This window comes from Colletotrichum chrysophilum, assembly GCF_026319265.1.
Source record: "Colletotrichum chrysophilum strain AFK26 chromosome Unknown scaffold_44, whole genome shotgun sequence".
NCBI classification, from domain to species: domain Eukaryota; kingdom Fungi; phylum Ascomycota; class Sordariomycetes; order Glomerellales; family Glomerellaceae; genus Colletotrichum; species Colletotrichum chrysophilum.
This window is the reverse complement of record NW_026517331.1, coordinates 220,406-243,450: the sequence shown is the minus strand read 5'-3', so window position 1 is coordinate 243,450 and position 23,045 is coordinate 220,406. Positions and strand designations below refer to the sequence as shown.

Here is a 23,045-nt window from a genome sequence, read left to right as displayed (position 1 = left end):
GTCCAGGCGTTGAAGATTAATGTCTGCCAAGACGGGCGAAGATAAGTTGATTGGAGCCGCAGCTGACGTCGTCCGATGAGGAGGCAAGATATATCTACCATGTGCAGCACACTTACCATGTTGGTTCAGAGGTCCCACCAGCTCGGTCTCGCCCAGCCCTCTGGTCGGCTATTTTGATGTCGCCCCCCGATAGTTGGGGGTTGGCTCCGCGGGAATCCTTATCTGGACCGTTGGCTGCCGACCAGGGTCTGTGTTGCCTCCGGCATTTGGGGTAGAGTTTGTAGTAGTGATATAAGCCGATCCCAACTATGCGCATTCAGCCAGGTGACTTTTTGCCAGCACGTCGCTCAGAAGCTGCCATATTGTGAACCTTCCTGCCTTCGTCCCTTCTTGTGCGCATTCTCAGGTATCTGCCTGACCTCGCAACAATCATGGGCTCTCAACCCGAACCTCGCATCGTTGATGAGGAGAAGAAGGTCGCGATTGTGTCTGATGACAATGCGCAATCAGACACCCAGAGTGAGGTGATCGGCGACTCGCATCTGAGTATGATCTTCGTCCATTTCAGCTTTTGACACCCAGTATTGACCAAAGTTCGCAGTCGAGGTCGAGGGCCGCTACACAAAGGAAGAGTTCCACAAGTTGAAGAGGAAGATTGACCGCTACCTGCTTCCTCTCATGTGGCTCTGCTATGGTATCCAGCAAACAGACAAGACTGCGTTGGGAACCCAAGCCATCTTCGGCTTGCGTGAGGATACCGGTCTGGTGGGCCAACAGTACTCGTGGTTGACGACAATCTTCTGTACGTGATCACCCCCCCACATTCCGAAACAGGCCCGGGACAGTACACTGACATAGTGGAACCTAGACATCACATACATGGTTTGCGAATTCCCAAGCAATGTCGTCGTCCAACGTTACAAGATGGGTCGAACCCTGTCAATCTACATGATTTGCTGTAAGCCTCATCTGCTCATATGATATACGCCGAGAACGGTTTACTGAAATTCATCAACAGGGGGCATCATTGTCTTGTGTATCGGGTTTGCTAAGAACTTCACACACCTCATTGCGCTCCGCGCTCTTCAGGTATCCCCAACGTCAAATGGAAGAAAATTGTCTATCAGCTCACCAAAAGATTAGGGAGCATTCGAGTGTTGTATTAGTCCGGGTTTCATGCTTCTTGTGGGAACGTGGTACAAGACCCGTGAACATGCATCTCGTTCTCTTGTCTTCCAGAGTGCCAATGCTGGCTTCGGTGTCATTGCCAGTCTGATCATGTACGCCATTGGTTCCGCAACCCAGGGCAGAGAAGGAGTGCAACCTTGGCGGTACATCTCCTACGTAAGTCGACAATTACGATATGTTGCCCAAATAGCAGTACTGACTAGACAGTTCTTGGGAGGTCTTACTACCTTCGTCGGATGCCTTTGCTTGCTTCTTCTTGGCACACCATCGGAGGTTCTTTGGTTGAATAAGGAGGAGAAGGATATGGTGAGTGAACTTTTAAATCGTCACATGCTTTCTTGTCTAACCTCGTGCAGGCAAGCGCTCGTATCAGATCAAACAACACCGGAAACGACAAGACCGCTATCAAGGGCTGGAAGTGGAAGCAAGTCCGCGAGTGTCTCATTGACCCTTGCTTCTGGTTTGCTGGCATGAACGCTTTCCTTAGCTCTGTCCCGAACGGTGGCTTGACTACCTTCGGTAGCATCGTCATCAAATCTTTCGGCTTCAGTGAGTGGCACTTTTTCCAACCTGTTCGAGTTGAGATACTGACTCCCATACAGCGAGCTTGCAGACCATCTTGATCGAGATTCCCCGATCTGTGATGTCAGTCGTCATCTTCATCTGCGTCGGCTTGACCTGCAGCAAGTGGTCCAATCTTCGAATGTTCTTCATGGCCGGCTCCGTCCTCCCGCCCTTCGCAGGATTCTTGGGCATGTCGCTCCTACCCAACGACCCCGCCATCAAGTGGACCAAGTGGGGTTGCTACTTCATCACGGTTCCCTTCGTGCTTGGTCTTTTCCTTGCCTGGACCCTCATTCCGAGCAACACCGCCGGTCGCACCAAGCGTACCATCACCAGCAGTTTCACCTTCGTTGGATACTGCGTTGGCAACATGGTGGGAAGTCAGATCTTCAAGGAGAAGGACGCGCCGAAGTACACCCCTGGAACTATCGGATGTGCCATTTGCTTCGGGCTCGAATTTGCGCTTATTCTGACCTGGCGCTTTGTTTTGGTCCGAAGGAACAAGAAGAGAGATGCGCAACAGGCAAACGATGGCCTGACTGTCGAGGAGCGAGAGAAGAAGGGCAAAGAGTACGGTGAGGCAGACTACACTGACTTTGAGAACCCCTACGTAAGTACCGCCTTGTCTTCAACTATCTTCGCAACTAACGAAAGCCATAGTTCCGGTACACCCTATAGGCATGGATGGAATGTGTGACATTCAGCAGTGGCCATAGTTGTCATGGAAGATCTCTCTGTGAGATCGACAAGACAGACTGCTTCCACTTAGATGTCGTAGGCGGGCTGGCAGGGTTTAGATCTAATAAAGATACTATCACAATGATTCCACTTAATACATCTATTCAATGAAGAGACAGCTTCCTCGTGATGGCCATGACGAGCGAAATGCAGGTAGTGCGCGATCAATGAGTTGGAAATATTCCTGCAGATCAGTGGTCGTCTTTCAAGGCTTCCAACGTCTGACCAGGATGTGCATAATTATATAAACAACCGTACCAAAGCCCAGCATGCCAGAAATAACGCCGAAACCCATGAGATATTTCGGAGCATCGTCTGTAGGGAAGAGATATGCGCCATAGATTTGCGCCAAGTTTCCGAGAGCATTCATCAGTGCCAGCGCGATCGCACGAACCTCTGCGTCCATGCTTCCGAACGTTGAGCTGGCAAAGGACAGAGACATCGCGTTAGATGCCCACAACCCAGCGGCCATGAGAACAAGCAGAACGTATCGCGCTGTAAAGTTGTACACCACGCAGACGATGATCGAGGTGATCATGCTGAATGCGAGCCAGGCAGCGATGACTAGTCCGCGATGATCGGGTATTTTGTCGCCGAAGTAGCCGGTAATTGCCGTGCAGACGAAAGCGAATGCGTAGATGGGGACCTGATTCTTGTAAGAAAATATCAACAACTGGCATTTAATGAGGCGGGTGTACCGTCATGTACTGAGCCTGGACCGTTGACGTAAAGCCAAGTCCATGGACAAGAGTAGGATAGAAATAGGAGAGTGTAGAAGAGCCAACAATCACCTGTGTCTTGGTTAGCATATCATAATGCTGAGCGACCCGATTTTGAATCTTACCATGTAACCAAATATGAACCCCCAAGTTCTCCAATCTCTCAGTGCCAACATGAAAGATTTACCCTTGCCCAGCTTCTCATCAGCGTTTCGAACCGTGACATTGTCTTCTTGTAACCTCGCGACCGCAATTTCTCTCTCTCTGGGTGTCAGCCTCGTTGAAGTTGCAGGAAAGTCCAACAAGATGAAAGCCGAGATGCCAGCCCATCCAATGGTTGCAACACCTTCGACGATGAAGAGCCACCTCCATCCCCGAATCCCATGTGCCCCTTCCAAGCCACTGGTAATCGCACCAGCAAGCAACCCGCCAAATGCTCCGGAAAGAATTGCCGCAGACATGAAAACGGCAAAACGTCTCGATTGTTCTCCCCGCCGATACCAGGAAGAAATGATGAGAAGGATGCCAGGGGCGAAACCACTTTCCATTATTCCAACAAAGACACGAAGCACGATGAGGTGATGGTATTCTTTGACGACGGACATGATGCATGTGAGGACGCCCCAGAGAGCCATGATGAATGGAAGATATAGTGACGGTCGGGTTCGGACGAGGATCATGTTGGAAGGAGGTTCGAAGAGGACATAGCCAACTACACGTTGTTAGAAGACTCGGAGCGCTGGGCGTCATAGCTAGAAGATAGAACGCACTGAAGAACACGACCAAGACGATGCTGTATTGAGACGACGAGAGGCCAATGTCATCAGCCATTCCTGCGATCTTGGCATTTCCAATACTGTACCACAGGATTGTATGTTAGCTAAGCTGTCCAGTCAAGTCATTGACTGTTGACGTCAAGGGTTTATGTACTGACTTGGTTCGGTCCATGTATGACAAAAGGTACATCAACCTAATGGGTGTCGGTCAGCGTTCTGTCTGGAGTCGCTAGTTACAACTGAGCAGAGTATTACCAAATGGTCGGCATCAGGAAGAGGTCGATCTTCTTGACAAGAGCTTTCTCCTCCTCCTCTGTCCATGTGATTGTCTGGCCTGACGTTTCGATGTGCTGGGGCTCATTCCCCATATCTTTCTGGTCGTTGGCCTCCATGCTTGGAGACGATGATTGTCTTCGAGAGACCATCGTGGATGGCGAGTTGGAGTCTTGTCTGCCTGTTATCAATTTCAAATGGAAAGAATGATAGAATCGTGAAGATATCGAGAAACAGGATGTATTAAGCTGACATTTCGCTTATGGGAGTGGCGCAAAGATGCACAACAGCTTAATCTTATAGAATGACTTGAAGTGTCGGTGTCCCAGCTTATCCACTGCCTCAGTTAATGGTGCAGTCCAAAGGTTAGCTAGCTGGCCACTCCGCAAATTCCTTTGTCCTTCCCCGAGCCCCTATCCCTTCCTCTCTCCAGCTCTCCACAAAGCGGCTAACCACCCCGTGGAGGAATCGTGGGGACCATCCCCAGAGTTGTACTCCCCGGAATTTGGGGTTACCAGGGATGCACCATGAACTTGGATGGTGTGGTTCCCGGATGAGGGGAACCCAATCGGCTCCCTGGGTGAGACGCAAATGGCGGGTTGCCTCGACGCGAAGGCCATACTCAGCTGTGCCTCGAAGCGAGTCCCCGTCGCCTTCCACGTCGCATCGAATGTAATTCGTGGCACAACCACGCCATGTGACTCCATCTCTTGGAATTGTTTTTCGGCAGTTCTGAGTGGGGAATATGGTCCGATAAGTCCAGCATTCGTGCCGATGTCTGCTAGGAGAATTCCGCTGAAATCTCGTTGTGTTAACTCGGTGTGGAACCAAGATCTGCGCATCGGCATACGCTACGAGCCAGATACCAAGTTATCATAAGTCCTGCACACTGATATATCATCGTGCTGAATTCTCCTACCAACGTAAATCATTCAGCTCTTCAACATCCTTTATCATCCCATCAGAACCCCACAAATCTGCGAAGTCCTCTCTTCACGGTCACATCATCCTGGGTTCCTGATAGCCAACATGTCTCCAAGCGCAACCGCAGACTCACAAGCCAACAATGGCGCTGCCTCAACAACACTCCCTGCCGCTGCCCCGCCCTCTTCAACAACCCCAGAGTTTCTCAACACCCAGCCCGGCCCAGACCATGACTGGAAGGTGTCGTTGAGGAACAAGGTTGTCGCCATCACCGGTGCCAACAGAGGAATTGGCCTCGGCATCGCTGAAGTCTGCTTAGCCAACGATGCCAAAGTGGTCTACTCTCTGGATCTTTTCGAGCCTGGCGAGGAGTTCCAGGCCGTCCAGAAGGCAACCCCCAAGCGCATCCAATATCTCCACTGCGACGTCACCTCAGAAGAGAGCGTCACATCCGCAATCGATGCCATCATCGCCAAAGAGGGCGCAATTCACGGTCTGGTCGCGAACGCTGGCATGACAAAACATCAGCCGGCGCTCGACTTCAGCCGCGCGCAGCTCGAGCAGCTGTTCAATCTCAACGTCTTCGGGGCTTACTTCTGCGCGACCACTGTTGCCAAGCGCTTCATCGAGCTCGGGATCAAGGGTTCCATCGTCTTCACCGCGTCCATGACCTCGTATCGCCCTAACCGCGCGGCGCCGTCAGCGCCGTATGGTGCGACCAAGGGTGCTGTCAGGAACATGACCCACACACTCGCCATGGAGTGGGCGAAGCACGGTATCCGGGTCAACTCGATTTCTCCTGGTTTCGTCAAGACTGCGATGACCTATTTTGTCGACCAGGCCCCTGATTGGAATCTGAAGATGCAGTATTACGGGGGCATGCCCCGGTTAGCCGACCCGAAGGAGCTTGGTGGTGCGTATGTGTATTTGCTGTCGAATGGAGCCTCATACACAACAGGCATTGACATTCCTGTGGCTGGAATTGTTGGAGCTTGGTAGAGTGTCAATGGGAAAAAAGGCAGGCAAGAAGTATCATAGGGGTATCCGCCATAGAATATAGAGGTTCTATGACTGTTGGTGTCATAAAGCACCAATTCCAATCATCCCCTCGGTGTTTCTCTTTACTGCGACATTCTTCTTGCTGTTTCTTCTCCCCTGGTGTTTCTCGGCATTTTCAGTGTCTTCCTCATGCTACCTATCCATTGTTGTCGAGACTTTTTGTCATCCTTGCCCTCCCTCGTCGTCCTTGCGATTCAGTTCACAATGGCGCTGCCCGCTTTACCTTCCCAGTAAGCGAAGCACCTATAATGCCATTCTCCAAGCAGTAGGAAACGTGCGGCTAGCAAAATCAACATGGGCGATTAGTTTTGTGATTGAACTGGCAATGCTGGACTATGCAAAAAGCACAGCGAGAAAGCAGATGCTACAACAAGCTGCAGATTAAAGAGCAACGCGAGGCGCAATCATGGACGTAAATGCATATGGGATAGGGGTATTGATGTCAGATTCTTCAACTCGACTAGAAACCTTCCTTCCATATCCTTTCTAGCTCATCGGTAAGCCCTTTTGATGGAAAGCTGCTGATCGTGACTGCTCGGTTCAATGTTTCGAGTAACTCCGTCTGTTTCTCACCGTTCTGGGCACATTGTCCGACTATGTAACCCGTTAGCACCGTTCAAATACCACGACAGCAGGCAAACCCACCAGCAAACATCACCTGCACATTCAAGAACGCCGAGGCAGGATCGTTGTCATTGCAAACTTTTGCAACGCCACAGACGCTATGTAGACTCTTGTTGAGAAGCCTTTGTCGTCGCCTATAAGCGTTAAGTCCGCCCGTAGAGGGCTGCGCGAGAAGAACAACGGCTCGTGCAAAGTGATACATCTGCATCGCCCCGGCGTTCCTGGGCGGATGAATCCAGATTGGGTCGAAAACCCCCTTACTCTGAGTTGCAGCGGGGCCCGGAGCTTGACCGACATGATGTACGGACGGGGAAGCTGAGCTGGGGCGGCTCGCACGAGAAACTGTATCCGAGACCGCTCCTCCAGAGATAGGAGCAAAGGAAGTTGGTAGCGCCTCACGCCATTCCTCCAGAGACCGAAGGAGGCGGTTTCCGAGGTTGATTCGTTGTTGCAGGTCTTGCATGGAAGAGGCTGCATCATACGCGGCGTATGCGACGCATTTTGCAGCAATGAACAACACCCTACTGGCGAGATCATCTGGTTTTAGTTCCTGTAATGTCTTCTGGGGCTGGAAGATAGTCAGTGTTCGACGGCCAGACCTGAAGGCTGCCCAAATATCCTGGCGGATCCATGCCCACCACACTGCCCTCCTGAAACTGTCCGCGGACTCGGCGTTGTTATCTTGTGATCGTTGAATCCAGAACGCTCCGCGGAGGTGGCGTTCCCAATCCCCATTGTTGGAGGGCCCATTGGAATCGAACATCTCATACGTGCTGATCATTATGGCAGTAGCCAGTATCTCATGTGAGTTGGCATAAGATGGGTATAGCAAAGTGTGTGACAGATACTGAAGCGTCTCATAGTAGTACTGGGTTGCCGAGCGGGCCGCTTCTTCTTGTGCAGGGCTGGCAGGAAGAGCTGAATCTGGTAAGGGATGGCATGCTCCGCCAGGCCTTGAGACTTTGGGACTGGGTCCCAAGGACATGTGTCTGGCAGCAACAGCCAAAATGGATTTGAGAAGTCCGGCGTTGCGAACTGCGAGATGGGGGACCATATTGGAGAAATGCCGCTCAGGATCAAAGAGATCTAAGATAGGTCCTACGATATCGACGTAGTAACGGAAATGAACCAGTTCATCTTCGGACAGCTCAATATTGCTGGAGGTGTTCCAGGGGGGAGTAATGTGGCCGTCGCTTCGACCAAAGATGGGCAGCTGGTCGTCCTGCTCAGTTGGTGACTCTGGCAAGGGGGTCTGTCTCCGAGACAGGGTACTCTCGTCAAATACCCATCTAACCTCGCCATTAGGTAGGCTGTTGAGCCGTTGGATATTGTTGATAGCATCCTGTGCCAGCAGATCGTACCACTCGAAGGGGGATATGTTGAGCAGTGATGTCTGGCTCAATGCCAGGGGCGAGAAGCCGATATCCGCATCGGAGACTGCAGCAGGCTGTAAAGTACTGTTGTCTACTCCAAGAGAGACGGTCGGGTTGAAGGAGGCCACGAAAGGTGCCGTAAAGTCGGCCGGACGAGCGGCCGGTGATCCTGTTGTGCCTGCTGCTGTGGGCGAACTAGCCAGAACACTCTCCGCTTGTTCCGTAGTTGGCACGGCATCCTCGACGCTGTCGGCCTCGGCACTTTGATCGGCGTTGGAAACCGTAGAGTCCGCGCGTTGACGAGTCTCTGAGTCGTTCTCGCCTGTTGGAGCTTGGGCGTATTGGCAGTCACGATCTGACTTGGAACACTGAGCGCATTTCGGCTTTCCCTCGTCACACTTGATACGCCGCCTCCTACATGTCAAACTGCAGCCAGTACGCATGAATTAGCAGTGGAGGACCCCACTTAGCACAAAAAGACACAAATAGAAGAACTCACCATCCTGTGGATGTTCGTAGGCCTCGTGCTCGAGACGGCCGGACTCGTCGCGGTCGACTTTCTTGCCCAGGCGTCGCAACCGAAGAGGCCGTTGACCGTCGTCTGCTGCTTGCAGATGCCTCCATTGGCCGATCTCGCGTCGAGGATAGTGTCGCCCTAGCAGAGAATAGAGGCTCTCGACGGAGTAAGGTTCGCTGGGCCTCGTTGGCGATCTGGAGAACACCAAAATCAGTCGAGTGCCCGACTTCGTCTCGAGGCATTTCCAGCCTTTAAGTAAACTGGAATGTGCAGTGGAGAGCGGTTTCAGCGCCTCAAACCCCTGCTTCTTTCCCCGCAGCCCCCGCAAACGCGCCGACAAGTTTAGTGCTATTGAGCGGCGACATGTTGTATTCATAGTTCAGATGGCGTGTTAACCGGCGGGAGGATACTACGCTAGTAGTCTCTGCTTGATCGGTGACAAGCAACAGCGATGGATCATCTTTCCCCGCCTATAATTTTCGAATGATCCTTTCCCTGTTCACGGTTATGTACCTGATTGAATGAAACATGTTTGGAAAAACATTGAGAAGAGACGTGGTAGCATTGCGCGTCGGTTCGGTCATCCTGGGGTGAGCTGTAGAGTACAATACATTCCCACTGCGAGTGCTTGAAAAGGATCCACAATTGTGGCTTCGACGCGAGGCCATCCATAACAAAGGCACTGGCTTCGCTTCGTGGCTCTTCGCTTCGGGGTTTCCAGATCTCAGTTCATCGACGAGCAACACAGAACCACTTTCGTCTTCTCCTCAATGCGACTGAGGTGCGATAGGGGCATCCCCGCACCAGGCCTTTTTCCCCATGGGCGATGATCTGGCGTCGCATCGGACGTTAAACCACAAGCTGCACGACGCGGGGCAGTTTGTTTCGCCCTCAGGCGGCATGACGACCACAGACAAAGCAACATGACGTGGGCGCCAACAAGTTATAAGAAAAAGCTATGTAGCCTCACTATGTGTCAACAACTCTTCGAAGACCATCAAAGAACCACTCGCCGGACAGCATAGTAACACCAGCATCCAGCAACATGGCGCCGTCACTTGAGCTCTACGAGAAGGCCACCCAGAATCTGCCCGTAAAGCCGAACGTCACGACTGTTCATGGTGTTCCTGCAGTGACCGATTTTCAATTCGAGAGCTCCGACAAACATGACAGAGTGTTGAAGGTGTTCCGAGCCTTCATCGCTGATCAATGTCAGCAGTTCAATGGCGGTCATCCTGGGTAAGTTACAATGCTCTCGAATCCTGTCAGCTCACAACCTCGTCTCTAACCTTCGGTGTAGCTCCGCCATGGGAATGGCAGCCATAGGTATTGCCCTCTACAAGTATGTCATGAAGTATTCTCCAAGCAACTGCGAGTACTTCAACCGAGATAGATTCGTTCTCTCAAATGGTAAGTCTCCCTTGGATATTTCATTCCCTAGGTCTGAATGCTAACTCCAAACAAGGCCATGCTTGTCTTTGGCAGTATTTGTTCATGCACCTCATCGGTGTTAAGAGCATGACCGTCGAGCAGCTTAAATCATATCACTCCGATAAGACCGACTCCATTTGCCCCGGCCACCCCGAAATCGAGAATGAAGGCGTCGAAGTCACAACAGGTCCTCTCGGCCAAGGCGTAGCGAATGCGGTCGGTCTTGCGATGGCGACGAAGAACCTCGCGGCGACATACAACAAGCCGGGATTTGAGGTGGTGAACAACATGACCTGGTGTATGATCGGCGACGCATGTCTTCAAGAAGGCGTTGGCCTTGAAGCGGTGTCACTAGCAGGCCATTGGAAGCTCAACAATCTCTGCATTATCTACGACAATAACTCGATCACGTGTGATGGAACAGCGGATGTGGCGAATACGGAAGACATCAACGCCAAGATGAGGGCGACTGGGTGGAACGTTTTGGAGGTGCTTGATGGAAACTCCAACGTTGCCGGTAGGTCATTTCCTCGATAATGCTTCTTTCTTTCAGAGATTCTATACTGACTCGGTTTTTTTCAGCCATTGCCAACGCCCTAATTGCCGCGCGAAGCAGCGACCGCCCGACTTTCATCAACGTTCGCACAACGATCGGATTCGGCTCACTCAAGGCTGGTGACGCAAAGACACATGGCGCCGCCCTCGGTGTTGACGATGTTGCCAACATCAAGAAGAGCTTCGGCCTAAACCCCGATGAACACTTCCACATCCCGAAGGACGTCTACGACTTCTTTGCTGACGCCGTTGAGCGCGGCAAAACCTACGACGCGGACTGGTCCTCAACTATCCAGAAGTACTCCCAGGAGCACCCCGAGCTCGCGGCCGAATTCAAGCTCCGCGTGGACGGAAAGATGCCCGACGATTGGACAAAGTATATCCCGAGCCACGACCAGCTCCCGACGGAGCCCACGTCTTCTCGAAAGTCTGCGGGCATCGTGGGCAACCCACTCGGAGAGAAAATGAGAAACTTCCTGATTGGCACCGCCGACTTGACCCCGTCATGTAATGTTGCATACAACCAGAAGGTTGACTTCCAATCTGTGAGTCCAATCTCCCTGTGTCCGTGATCAAGGACCACTTCTAACCCGCCTTCAGCCCGAGCTTCGTACCGCATGCAACTTGAACGGCGACTACTCAGGGCGCTACATCCACTACGGTATCCGCGAACACGCCATGTGCGCAATCTCCAACGGCCTCGCCGCCTTCAGAAAAGGCACATTCCTCCCCGTCACCAGTTCCTTCTTCATGTTCTACCTCTACGCCGCGCCGGCCGTTCGCATGGCTGCCCTGCAAGGCCTCCAGCAAATCCACATCGCGACCCACGACAGTATCGGCACCGGCGAGGACGGTCCCACGCATCAGCCCATCGCCCTGCCTGCATTATACCGCGCCATGCCGAACACGCTCTACATCCGCCCGTGCGACTCGGAAGAAGTGGCCGGCGCCTTCATCACGGCCATCAACGCGACCGAGACGCCCACCGTTATTTCTCTGTCGCGTCAGAACCTGACGCAATACCCCCAGCACTCGTCTCGTGACGGCGTTGCCAAGGGTGCGTATGTCTTCGTCGAGAGTGACGACTTTGACGTGACCGTCATCGGCGTGGGCTCAGAAATGGGCTTCACGATGGAGACGAAGGAGCTGTTGGAGAAGGAGGGGGTCAAGGCGCGTGTGGTGTCATTCCCGTGCCCACGGCTGTTTGAGCAGCAGTCGCGGGAATACAAGCAGTCCGTCTTGAAGCCGCGGTCGGGCAAGCCGACGGTGGTGATTGAGGCGTATGCGGCAAATGGCTGGGAGAGGTACGCCGATGCTTCGTTCTCGATGCGCCGGTTTGGCAAGAGTCTGCCGTCCAAGGCAGCGTACGATTATTTTGGTTTCAAGGCGACGAGGATGGTGCCCAAGATCAAGGAGCTTGTAGAGGAGGTGAAGAGAGATGGTATTGAGGTTCTTCGGGGTGACTTTAGAGACTTGAACGGGCCACTAGGAGTTGGATTCGAGCATTGAGATCCGGCTTAGAGAGTAATCATGTAAGAGTCTCCAGAAGGATATTTGCTGAAGTGGCATTCGATGGGATTGAGCATCTATCCATTGACGTTTATTGATCTACCATGTGCTCTTCTTCAACAACGATTAGTGTCATGTTCTTAGCAGCTATGCACTGCGCCTCAAGTCTTGCCATGAGAAATGAAGAGTCTACGGTAGTGAATGCCACTTATCAACCCTGTATGTCTGAGAAGAATATTTCATGCTTGCGAGGGTCGCGATCGGCAAGCTACCCCGCATAGCCTAAATGTAATAAGCTTCAGGGGCGGAGTTCCATTGTTGGGGAACCTAGTCTTCCTCTGCAGTGACCCCGCGCAGATCTCCCCTCTTGTGACCCCAAGACAGGCCAGCAGCTTCCTGTTTATGTTCCTTCAGGATGGCCTCGGGCTAATTGAAGGCGCGATAGACGTCATGAACCAAGCTGTTGGGAAACAGGAGGGGTTGGGTTCCGTTTCTCCCGGATCATCATCCGTGTGGAGGAATTTGGAGGGGCAATTATTCCGGATGAATTGCTACAAAACCGTTGGCAAAGAAGGGCATTCTGTCAGTTCAATAGGTGTCTTTGAAGCGGATCCGACTCTTTGCTGCTGATTCTGGTATGTTCACAATGACAGTCACGAAGTTAGTCTGGGTCGCCCTGCTGCCGGCTCTAGCTCTAGGGAGCATTGACAGGTACGTCTCTTATTCTGGGTAATAGATCCAATTTTTCTAACAAGTCCAAAGACAACGAATAGTCTCCCAATTCAACGTCGTTCGAACGGGCTTGATTGACAATGAGACTACGCCATTGCAGGTCGGCAATGGTAACTTTGCTTTCAATGTCGACAACACGGGCATGCAGGTGAGCGTTGTATCCCGACGCCCGGTCATGTGGAATCTCTAATATAGACCATAGACGTTCCTGCCCTTCAACACTTTATCGAGCTGGGCATGGCATAACGACTCGTTGCCAACGAATGGGTAGGCCGATAACGAGTCATCTTTCTTTCAATTACATGCTGAGGGAGACCGCAGTGAGAAACTAAGCGACTATATCGGCGTGCCCCGACTAACCCACGGACGAAACGTCTCATACGACATCCCCGATCCCAATCTTCCCGCAGTATCTCAATGGCTCATCGGAAACCCGAACCGCATCAACCTGGGACGCATTGGTCTGAAGTATAAAGGGGCGACTCTTTCAGCGGAGAAAATCACCGATCCGAGGCAGGAGCTGGAGCTGTGGAGTGGAACCATCACGTCTACATTCAAAGTCGACGGCGAGGCAGTCAAGGTGATTACACAGGGCGACTTCGACACCGACGCCGTGACGTTCCAGATCGACTCAAAACTTGTGGCAGGAGGCGACCTCAAAGTCCAGCTTGACTTCCCCTACCCGCCAATTCACTCAACCAAGTACAAATACGAGGTTTTTGCCGGAGTCTACGACTTCCCGCTGAACCACACCACTCGCATTGTGAACAGCTGTGGAAGGCCTGACTTGGCACATATCTACCACGAGCTACAAGAGACCAGCTACTACGTCAATCTGCGCTGGCCCTCTAACTCCTCACTCCACTTGTCGAGGGACGAGCCAGAAGGTTCTGAAAAGATCACTGCTCATCGATACACCTTGGCGTCTAACGGCTCGGCGAGCTCCGTTCTATTTACTGCGCACTTTTCGCCAGATCGTCAAGATCCCGACATACCCTCGACAGTGGAGGAGCGAAACGTAATTGGTTGGCACGAGTATTGGAGTGAGGGCGGCTTTGTTGACCTCACTCTTTCGTCGAACCCTAATGCTACGGAGCTGCAAAGACGCATCATCTTGTCACAGTATCACGTCCGCGTCAACAGCGCAGCTTCAGGACAGTCACCCCAGGAGAGTGGGCTGATGAATAATGGGTGGTATGGTAAGTTGGAATAACAGAGTGCTCCTGGATCCATAATGATTGAGTGCACCATTGACAAAATACAGGAAAGTTTCATATGGAAATGGTCGTGTGGCACAATGCGCATTGGGTGACCTGGGGTCGTAAGAAGTACTTCGACAACATCTTTCCACAGCTCTATGAGACGCTTTTGCCCTCTTCTTTTGCGAGGGCTAAAGCCATGGGATGGGAGGGAGCCAGGTCAGTTGCCTCCATGAGCAGTTGACAATTATATGATCTTCAAACTCACAACGGGGCTCCTAGGTGGCCGAAGATGACGGAGCTCGAGACTGGCGTTAGCTCGCCAGGTGGGATTAATGGCTTGCTACTTTGGCAGCAAGTGAGTGACCAGAATATCGTCAGAAAGATATCAACGCTGACATCGAAAGCCCCATACTATGTATTTGGCAGAGTTAGCATACCAGTCCTCGCCAACGGATGAAACACTGAAGCGATGGGACGAGGTGGTCACGGCTGCCGCTGACTACATGGCGTCATACGCATGGTTGAACGAGACATCAGGTCACTACGACCTGGGACCACCGTAAGTTTGATACTCAGAATGCAAGATGTTCACATTTGGGACTGACAACATATTCTATAGCTCGTACGGCGTGACAGAAAACACTCCTCCCGCAGAGACTCTCAATTTGGCCTACGAGGTATATCCGCGTGATCCACTCGTCTGAATGCCGAAGCTCACCTGCTTGTAGATCGCATACTGGAGATACGGTCTCGACACAGCTCGAGAATGGAAGAAAAGACTCGGCCAAAATGTTCCGGATAAATGGACCACTGTCGCAGAGAAGCTTGCCCCTCCGCCTCAGATCGACGGGCTCTACGCCGTCTACGAAGGCCTCAACAGCTCTTGGTGGGATGATCCCGCTCTCAACGGCGACCCACGCAGCCTCATCATGATGGAAGGCGTGCTGCCGGACACGCCTGCTGTGGATCCCGACGTGGCTCTGAGAACGGCAGATAAGGTATGGGAAGTGTGGACAGACCAGAAGATTCGAGGATGGGGACGGCCTGTGTTGGCGATTAACTCTGCACGGATCGGCAACCCGGAACGTGCTATTTATCACTTGACGGCGTACAGCTATTGGACTTTTGACGATGCTGGGTTCGCTGTCCGCGGAGGAGATGGTACGTGTAACCTTTTATGGATAATCCGATCATTCATTGCTAACTGCTAGTAGGCGGCACACCTCCGCCCTTTATGCCGGGCAATGCTGGATTTCTGTATGCTGGTAAGACCCATGCCACGAAGTCCCTGATGAAATTACCGAGGAGTACTAACAAACACTGCAGTCGCATATATGGTTGCTGGATGGCAGGGTTCCGAAGGCGATGCGCCCGGCTTCCCCAAAGACGGCGGGTGGATTGTGAAGCATGAAGGGCTTCAGAAGGCACCTTGAGGCGATGAACCAAAATACAGCTAGCATAATTCAGAAATCGCCTCAATTTGGCAAGTGATTTTGACATGATGTATTACATATGTGCTATTTTCTGTTCCAGTTTGGTGAGGTATGACGAACATCTACCACTCTCTAATCTCACCACCAGGCCCGATGAATCCGGGGCTCACCCACGCCTTGGCATCTTTCGACAACTGACGAACCTGATCCTCGTCGATCTCAATACCCAGTCCCGGTCCAGTGAGAAGGTCTATGTATCCATCCGTGACCTTCCAGACCTCTGGGTTCTTTGTGTAGCTTGTCAAATCCTGCCCAGTGCTGTTGTAGTGAATACCCAAGCTCATCTCCTGAATCACAAAATTGGGCGACGTGAAATCAACCTGCGCGTTGGCAGCCAAAGCGATGGGGCCAAGTGGGCAATGAGGCGCCAACGCAACATCATACGCCTCAGCCATCGCTGCGATACGACGCATCTCAGAAATGCCACCGACGTGAGAGATGTCAGGCTGCAGGATATCAACACAGCCCGCCTCCAAGAACGGCTTCACGTCCCATCGACTGTGAAGACGCTCGCCGAGGGCGATGGGGATAGACGTCAAGCCGCTGATCTCCTTGATGCCGCCCAAGTGCTCTGAGAGAAGGGGCTCCTCGATAAAGAGGGGGCGGTGCGGCTCCAGCGCCTTCGCGAGCTGCTTCGCCATGGGCTTGTGTACACGACCGTGGAAGTCAACACCGGCGTCCATGCCGAGGGCCTTCACGGCCTTGACGCGCTCGACGGCGGCGTCGAGGGCATTGGGGGAGTCGAGCCAGCCGAGGTCTTCGGTGCCGTTCATCTTGACGCACTTGAAGCCTTGATCCTTTCGTGCTTGTCTGTGTAAGATATCAGCATCAATTCTCATGTTGCAGATTATTCGCATGCTTCTTACGCTTGAGCTCCGACGTCATTCGGCCTGTCACCACCGATCCAGGCGTACACCTTGAGCTTGTCTCTGACCTTTCCTCCGAGCAACTGCCAGATAGGCAGACCCAACTTTCTCGCTACATAACTGTCAGTAATGAGTTTCATTAACTGTGGCCGACGAACTTACCCTTCAAGTCCCATAGCGCAATATCGATACCCGCCAACGCACTCATGAAGACAGGGCCTCCGCGGTAGAAGGTTGTCCTCCATGACATTTGCCAGATGTGTTCGATGTCGCTGTGCCATGTAAGTATTAACAACCTCTTGACCACGAATACAATGAACATACTCAGCCTCCATGCCCGAATACCTCTCGAACCAAGCATCGAGACATCCCTCAACAGCCTGGGTGTGACCCTCCAGCGACGCCTCGCCCCAGCCAACATTACCCGCCTCGTCCGTGATCTTCACGAACAGCCACCTAGGCGGCACCCGGAAGTACTCCATCTTTGCAATCTTGCCCATGATGAACTCGTGTGGGGGTTAGGTAATATGACGTATGGAAAGAGGGGTTGCCCTTGCAAAGAATTACAAAGAGAGCAATGGAGCTTTTTGAGATGGGGATGCCGAGTCAATGGTGTGCTTGCTGGAACAACACACTCTTGAGGCAATCGTGAACTATTATTACCCTGCCAAAGCGGAGATGTGACGGAGTTGACGGAGCAAAATGCGCCCCCATCGGAACATAGTCCGGAACCTCGCCGAGCCGCCTGTGCTCACACTGCCGTCCGACTCCGCAGCAGCATCTCCATCGGCAATGCCCGCGGCCATTACCCGGCCGCAAACGGCAAGTGGGGAGCTGCTCCATGGGCAGTGCGGGGTTCGGTGCACCATCACCCGAATGTGATCCAGCTGAGGAACGGGTCTCTGCGGGGTTTCGGTGTGCGCTTTTCCGTTCGGTGAGGAAAAGGGACACGGAAAACGTTCACCGAGGTCTGGGGCTTCTCATTGGTGGTTTCATGAGTTTCCATCAATTCGATCTAGGGGTGTTTCCCGCTCTATTACGACAACGACAACGTACACGCAAAGTATGTTTCTATGCCTGACCGGCTCTAATCTTCTTCTGCTGTGCCACCCACGTCTCCACCGCTTTCTTGAGCGTCTCCGGGTCGGACTCACCAAAGATGTCCTGGCCCAGACGCGCGGGGAAGTTGTAGCGGTGCTTCCTGTCGAGGGAGTTGATCTTCTCAAAGACGTCCTTGGGGAGCTCGAACACTGTTACATGTCAGTGACTTCTTCCTACAACTGCATCGTCAGCAAGTAGACTGTACCTTCCAAGTTCTTCTCAATTCTTGAGGGAGTGACGGACTTGGGGAGCACGACGGTTCCCCTCTGGACAGCCCAGCTGACGAGAACCTGAGCGGGCTCCTTTCCTAGAGACTTTGCAATCTCAATGATTGTGGAGTCATCAACGGCGCTGCTTACTGTTAGTCTGCGAGCCGCACACACACAGCTCGGATTGTGCCACTCACCGAGGCAGGTTGTAAATGTTGTTGGCAAGGGGGCTGTACGCCGTAACAACAATACCCTGCATGTTTCCCCAGATTAGCGACCTCCGCACAAATGCAACCACGGAACATTCTTCAGTCAGCAGGGAATAGGTAGGTACTACTCACGTTCTCCTTGGACCAGGCCAAGAGGTCGGGCTGCTGCAGGTACGGGTGCGCCTCGATCTGGTTCACCGCTGGCTTGATCTCGGCCGTCTTCCACAACTCTTCAATCTTCTCGCGGGTGAAGTTGGAGACACCAATGCTCCTGATCTTGCCCTTCTTGACGAGGTCCTCCATCGCCTTCCACGTCTCGGACACGGGGACGTCAATGACGTCCACGGCCTCCGTCACGGGGTGCAGCGGGAAGCGGTTGGTGTCGTTCTCCTTCCTGAAGGACACGGGCCAGTGAATCTAATGCACGACATAGCTGCGTTAGGCGGGCCGTTGAAGAAGGGTAGGGTGGGGTGAGGAGAAGAAGGAGGGATGGAGGGGTCTCACCAAGTAGAGGTCGACGTAGTCGGTCTGCAGGTCGGCGAGGGTAATGTCTAGCGCGGTCTCGACGTCCTCCGCCTTGTGGTGCGTGTTCCAGAGCTTGCTGGTGATCTGCAGGGGTCAGAAGTCGAGAGTGCGATAAGCTTTGCGAACGAGTAGCTTACGAAGATGTCTTTCCTAGGCACGCCGGAGGCCTTGAGACCGGCACCGACCTCCTTCTCGTTGTCGTAGACCGCGGCCGCGTCAATGTGGCGGTAGCCATTCTTCAGAGCATGCTCAACAGCATTCTTGACCTCATTGGGCTTGGATTGCTACACATCAAAGCCATCAGAAATTGCCCCCATCTCGACTGCATAGCGGCCTCTTACCCAAGTACCCAGACCAACTGCGGGGATCTCGTGTCCCGACAGAAGCTTGAAAGATGAAGGCAAACCCATTATTGCGGAGTGATTCAGGGTATCTCAAAAATGTGCCGTTTACGGAAGTGCGTCTGAGGAAATGAAAATCGGATGATGCTGGTCGTTATCCGCACTCAAGGTGTCATATGTCACACTCCAAAAAGCCCCCATGAATAAAATTTCACAGGCTCATCTTATATTCTCAGTTTGAGGCTGTCGTCAGTTGTCCCTCTCCTGCAATGTTTCCGCATCTTCGGGGCGCCGCCCATCCGTGTTACGGAGAAGAGCATTAGGTAAACCTCTTTTCCGGCGCTTCTGAGCAACGCTGCCGCTCATGTAGCCGATGGCGTCCGACGCGGCGCGGCGAATCGGACTGTTCCCCGCGCGAGTTTACCCCCCATGTTGCTTCACGCCATGCGTCTCCACCCCCGCGTCATCATACCCCGAGAAACGCCATCCTGGTGGACCCGGAGCGCAGGCTGGCTCTTCGCGGAATTGCCGAGAGGACCGAGACCGGGGGTGCTCTGACACGTTTGCTTGCCCATCGTGAGTGGTACAATTGAGGGGTGGTTGCTGTCAACAAAACTGAACGTTCTTGTTGGAAAGATTCTCTGCAAAGCAAAAAAAGTGATACCCGTCATCTCATATTCTTCCGTCTCAATTCCTGTTCCTTTCCGAGTTAATTCATCCATCACAATGGCCGACGTCAGAGTACCCCCCACGGGCGTTTTCGTCCCTGTCCCGACCTTCTTCCACCCCGCCTCCGCATCGTCAGGCTCCCTCCAGCCCAAGGTCGACGTCGAGACGCAGGTCAAGCACAGCGTCTACCTCGCAAAGAATGGCATCCGCGGCCTGGTCCTCCTCGGCTCGACCGGCGAGGCCATCCACCTGAACAAGGCCGAGCGCATCGAGCTCGTCGCCGGCGTCAAGAAGGGCCTTGAGGAGGCCGGGTTCCCCGACTACCCCATCATGGCCGGTGTCCTGACGAACGGCGTCGACGAGACGCTCGAGTGGCTGGAGGACTACGCCAAGGCCGGCGCGCAATGGGGTCTGGTCCTGGTGCCGGGATACTTTGGCACGGCGGCGAACCAGGAGAACATCAAGGAGTGGTACAACTTGATTGCGGACAAGAGCCCGCTGCCCATCCTTGTGTAAGTGCACCAATCATTGAAAGCGAAGCATGAGCTGACTGGAATAGGTACAACTACCCCGGCGTCACAAACAACGTCCTCGTCGAGCCCGATACGTACAAGGACCTCGCCCAGCACCCTAAGATCGTGGGCTGCAAGATGTAAGACTCACAACCGCCTCACGCTCACTTCCCAAAGCTAACAAGCCCAGGTCCCACGGTAACGTCTCCCTCCACCTCCAAGTCTCCTCCGACCCGCGCATCGACCACTCCAAGTTCCGTGTCTACAGCGGCTTCGGGCAGCAGCTCGCGCCCATCGTGCTCTTCGGCGCCGCGGGCGTCATCGACGGCCTCGCGGCCTTCTACCCCAAGACCGTCTCGCGCCTGTTCGCGCTCTCCGAGAAGCGCCCCGTCGAGCAGAGCACCCTCGAGGAGGTCCAGCGCCTGCAGTACGCCGTGTCCCGCGCGGAGGACTTCATCGGCAAGACCGGCATCATCGGCATCCGTGAGGGTATCATTCAGAAGGCCGGCTTCGGCGCGCTTGAGGGAGGCCGTTTGCCGCTCAAGGGACGTCTCGCGGAGGCGACGTGGAAGTCGCTGGATGCGCTGCTGTTGTCGGATATCGACAAGATTGAGAAGTCCCTGTAGATCTCCCGTGTAAAAGCTAGATAGCGGGATGGTTATGAATACATGATTGGATATGATGAACAATGTGGACCTCTCTTGGAAACGTGCAACGGAAAAGCACTCTGATCACCTTTGCGTGTCTTGAGATAGTGCGACGCTATGTGGACCAAAGCAACTGCAATATGCGTCCATCCGGCAAGCTATCCGGAAGCGTTTGGGGTAGCTGGAAGCTTCCCCGTGCTTTCCCCGGAGTGTTCTTGCCGTGTTATCCATGGTCCCTGGGGGAAGATGCTCTAAAATGTGCGAGTGTAGACTGCGTAGCTTATTATCATCAACTGTTTAAAAATGCAGCTCTTCTCTTCCTTGAAACGTTTCAACCTCTGTTGAACCAGTGATGCTAGCTCTTCTATCAGTTATTTTTTGTTAAATCATAACCCAAGAGATGCCTTCTACCATGAACCCACACGAAAGCCCTGGCCCAGAGCAACAAACTACAGCCAATACCGATGGGATTAGCGAATCAAAGCCCTCGGCATCCCAGCTAGAGAACATAGAGGAGGCAGACCTCCAAAAGTACAAGCTTTCCAAGAGTGGAGGCGATGTTGCCTTGGCACTCTTCGACAACGTGGACGGGATCCACGACCCTATCAACCCCGAAGAGGACCGGATGCTCGTCCGCAAAGTTGATTGGATGATTCTCCCTTACATTTCAGTCTGCTACGCCTTCTTCTACGTAAGTCTATCCGCCAAGAGATTCAAAGACCTGGGCTAAATCTGATATGCGCAAAAAGATTGACAAGACTACCCTGTCTTACGCAGCCATTTTTGGCATCCAGAAAGACCTTGGGTTAAAGGGTGCAGAGTACAGTTGGCTATCCTCGGTATTTTACTTTGGCTTCCTCGTATGGGCTCTTCCGACAAACCTCTTGCTACAGAGGTTTCCCATCGCGAAGTATCTGGGTATCAACATCTTTGCATGGGGCACCTTTCTCATGCTTCAGGCTGTTGCGCCCAACTTCACAGTGTTGGCTGTGCTTAGAGCAATAAGCGGTGCAGCGGAGGCCTGCGCTGACCCTGCTTTCATGATCATCACCAGGTGCTGTTCTCCCTCTCCACATCACTGACCTAGAGGAATTCGAATAACAGGATGAAAGTATGTGGTACACCCGGCGCGAACAACCCATCAAAATTGGCCTGTGGTACACTGCCAACGGCATCGGTATCGCCCTCGGGGGCCTACTCGGCTACGGCATCGGCAGCATCAAGGGTGCTCTGGCATCATGGAAGTACGAGTTCATCATCGTCGGCGCCCTCTGCTGCGCCTGGGGCATTGTCATCGCCGTCTTCCTCCCGGATAACCCCATCACGAGCAAGGCACTCTCGCAGCGCGAGAAGAAGATCGTGATTGAGCGGCTGAGGGAGAACCAGACCGGCGTCGAGAACAAGACGTTGAAGCTGTACCAGGTCAGGGAGGCCTTCACCGACTTCAAGCTGTACTTCTTCTTCATGATTGCGCTGCTCCAGGCCATCGTGAACGGGGGCACGTCGAACTTTGGGACGTTGATTATCAAGGGGTTCAACTTTTCTACGCGTGCGTATCCGTCACCTTGGATGTCATTCTGTGTTGAAGCTAAATTGTCACAGTCATCACAGCCGTTCTCCAGGTCCCCTACGGCGTCCTCATTTTCATTGCCATCCTAGTCTGCGTGTTCATCAACAACAGACTTCCTCCCAACAATCGATGCTTCATGCTGGTCGTGTTCTTGCTGCCCAATGTCGTGGGTGCATTTGGACTACGATTCGTGCCCGACGACCAGCAAGTCGGGAGACTTATCTGCTACTACGTGAGTTCTTATCACTTCAGCATCCAGTCCAGTGGAGTTTCCCGCGGTAAAAAGCTTATTGTGATTTTCCAGTTGACCGGGTCCATCAACGCTTCATTCGTGCTGCTCCTCTCACTCCAAACGGCAAACATTGCGGGACACACCAAAAAGGTTGTCACGTCGGCATGCCTCTTCCTTGGCTACTGCGTCGGGAACATTGCCGGTCCCTTCTTTTACAAGTCCGATCAGACGCCCAAGTATGAGCTTGGCATCTGGAGCATGATTGTTGCACATCTGCTTGAAGTTGTCATCGTCATTGCACTGCGCTTCCTGTTAAAGTGGGAGAATGAGCGGCGCGATCGGGCGCAGGGTGAAGTTGCCGAAGTGGACTTGGATGCAACTGCGTTTGGGGACTTGACGGATCAGGAGAACATGAACTTTAGGTACATCTATTAAGCCAACATTAATCTGGACAGATCAAAGATCTAAAATTCTGGCAATGAAAATG

The 23,045-nt window shown here is 53.0% G+C and overlaps 12 protein-coding genes across 12 annotated transcripts; 7 read left to right on the top strand and 5 right to left on the bottom strand.

Annotated features, from left to right (window-relative positions):
- Positions 1 to 431: 431 nt before the first annotated feature.
- Positions 432 to 2,430, top strand: COL26b_006166 (uncharacterized protein; the record flags this gene model as incomplete). Its single annotated transcript, XM_053178990.1, has 9 exons — positions 432 to 546; positions 602 to 802; positions 869 to 958; positions 1,019 to 1,089; positions 1,240 to 1,344; positions 1,396 to 1,494; positions 1,545 to 1,737; positions 1,791 to 2,362; positions 2,413 to 2,430. The coding sequence occupies 9 exons, from the start codon at positions 432 to 434 to the stop codon at positions 2,428 to 2,430; spliced, it is 1,464 nt and encodes a 487-aa protein (XP_053037116.1).
- A 265-nt stretch (positions 2,431 to 2,695) lies between these two features.
- COL26b_006165 (uncharacterized protein) lies at positions 2,696 to 3,844 on the bottom strand (the record flags this gene model as incomplete). The annotated part of the gene is made up of 3 exons (XM_053178989.1): positions 2,696 to 3,136; positions 3,189 to 3,281; positions 3,335 to 3,844. The coding sequence occupies 3 exons, from the start codon at positions 3,842 to 3,844 to the stop codon at positions 2,696 to 2,698; spliced, it is 1,044 nt and encodes a 347-aa protein (XP_053037115.1).
- Positions 3,845 to 3,921: 77 nt separating this feature from the next.
- On the bottom strand, positions 3,922 to 4,377 carry COL26b_006164 (uncharacterized protein; the record flags this gene model as incomplete). The annotated part of the gene is made up of 2 exons (XM_053178988.1): positions 3,922 to 3,961; positions 4,241 to 4,377. 2 exons carry the CDS (start codon positions 4,375 to 4,377, stop codon positions 3,922 to 3,924), a joined length of 177 nt encoding a protein of 58 aa, XP_053037114.1.
- A 910-nt stretch (positions 4,378 to 5,287) lies between these two features.
- Positions 5,288 to 6,181, top strand: COL26b_006163 (uncharacterized protein; the record flags this gene model as incomplete). The annotated part of the gene is made up of 1 exon (XM_053178987.1): positions 5,288 to 6,181. The coding sequence occupies one exon, from the start codon at positions 5,288 to 5,290 to the stop codon at positions 6,179 to 6,181; it is 894 nt and encodes a 297-aa protein (XP_053037113.1).
- An 827-nt stretch (positions 6,182 to 7,008) lies between these two features.
- On the bottom strand, positions 7,009 to 8,740 carry COL26b_006162 (uncharacterized protein; the record flags this gene model as incomplete). Its single annotated transcript, XM_053178986.1, has 3 exons — positions 7,009 to 7,028; positions 7,127 to 8,606; positions 8,738 to 8,740. 3 exons carry the CDS (start codon positions 8,738 to 8,740, stop codon positions 7,009 to 7,011), a joined length of 1,503 nt encoding a protein of 500 aa, XP_053037112.1.
- Positions 8,741 to 9,800: 1,060 nt separating this feature from the next.
- Positions 9,801 to 12,250, top strand: COL26b_006161 (uncharacterized protein; the record flags this gene model as incomplete). The annotated part of the gene is made up of 5 exons (XM_053178985.1): positions 9,801 to 9,994; positions 10,056 to 10,165; positions 10,221 to 10,703; positions 10,769 to 11,286; positions 11,342 to 12,250. 5 exons carry the CDS (start codon positions 9,801 to 9,803, stop codon positions 12,248 to 12,250), a joined length of 2,214 nt encoding a protein of 737 aa, XP_053037111.1.
- A 646-nt stretch (positions 12,251 to 12,896) lies between these two features.
- Positions 12,897 to 14,425, top strand: COL26b_006160 (uncharacterized protein; the record flags this gene model as incomplete). The annotated part of the gene is made up of 5 exons (XM_053178984.1): positions 12,897 to 12,961; positions 13,013 to 13,130; positions 13,185 to 13,249; positions 13,304 to 14,181; positions 14,247 to 14,425. The coding sequence occupies 5 exons, from the start codon at positions 12,897 to 12,899 to the stop codon at positions 14,423 to 14,425; spliced, it is 1,305 nt and encodes a 434-aa protein (XP_053037110.1).
- Positions 14,426 to 14,597: 172 nt separating this feature from the next.
- COL26b_006159 (uncharacterized protein) lies at positions 14,598 to 15,617 on the top strand (the record flags this gene model as incomplete). Its single annotated transcript, XM_053178983.1, has 4 exons — positions 14,598 to 14,743; positions 14,804 to 14,861; positions 14,913 to 15,345; positions 15,511 to 15,617. 4 exons carry the CDS (start codon positions 14,598 to 14,600, stop codon positions 15,615 to 15,617), a joined length of 744 nt encoding a protein of 247 aa, XP_053037109.1.
- A 122-nt stretch (positions 15,618 to 15,739) lies between these two features.
- COL26b_006158 (uncharacterized protein) lies at positions 15,740 to 17,043 on the bottom strand (the record flags this gene model as incomplete). Its single annotated transcript, XM_053178982.1, has 4 exons — positions 15,740 to 16,487; positions 16,544 to 16,655; positions 16,706 to 16,815; positions 16,868 to 17,043. The coding sequence occupies 4 exons, from the start codon at positions 17,041 to 17,043 to the stop codon at positions 15,740 to 15,742; spliced, it is 1,146 nt and encodes a 381-aa protein (XP_053037108.1).
- A 571-nt stretch (positions 17,044 to 17,614) lies between these two features.
- COL26b_006157 (uncharacterized protein) lies at positions 17,615 to 18,997 on the bottom strand (the record flags this gene model as incomplete). The annotated part of the gene is made up of 7 exons (XM_053178981.1): positions 17,615 to 17,793; positions 17,850 to 17,995; positions 18,051 to 18,106; positions 18,195 to 18,479; positions 18,567 to 18,671; positions 18,725 to 18,871; positions 18,929 to 18,997. The coding sequence occupies 7 exons, from the start codon at positions 18,995 to 18,997 to the stop codon at positions 17,615 to 17,617; spliced, it is 987 nt and encodes a 328-aa protein (XP_053037107.1).
- Positions 18,998 to 19,654: 657 nt separating this feature from the next.
- On the top strand, positions 19,655 to 20,735 carry COL26b_006156 (uncharacterized protein; the record flags this gene model as incomplete). The annotated part of the gene is made up of 3 exons (XM_053178980.1): positions 19,655 to 20,109; positions 20,157 to 20,249; positions 20,300 to 20,735. 3 exons carry the CDS (start codon positions 19,655 to 19,657, stop codon positions 20,733 to 20,735), a joined length of 984 nt encoding a protein of 327 aa, XP_053037106.1.
- Positions 20,736 to 21,168: 433 nt separating this feature from the next.
- On the top strand, positions 21,169 to 22,993 carry COL26b_006155 (uncharacterized protein; the record flags this gene model as incomplete). The annotated part of the gene is made up of 3 exons (XM_053178979.1): positions 21,169 to 21,447; positions 21,861 to 22,305; positions 22,359 to 22,993. 3 exons carry the CDS (start codon positions 21,169 to 21,171, stop codon positions 22,991 to 22,993), a joined length of 1,359 nt encoding a protein of 452 aa, XP_053037105.1.
- Between the last annotated feature and the right edge of the window lie 52 nt (positions 22,994 to 23,045).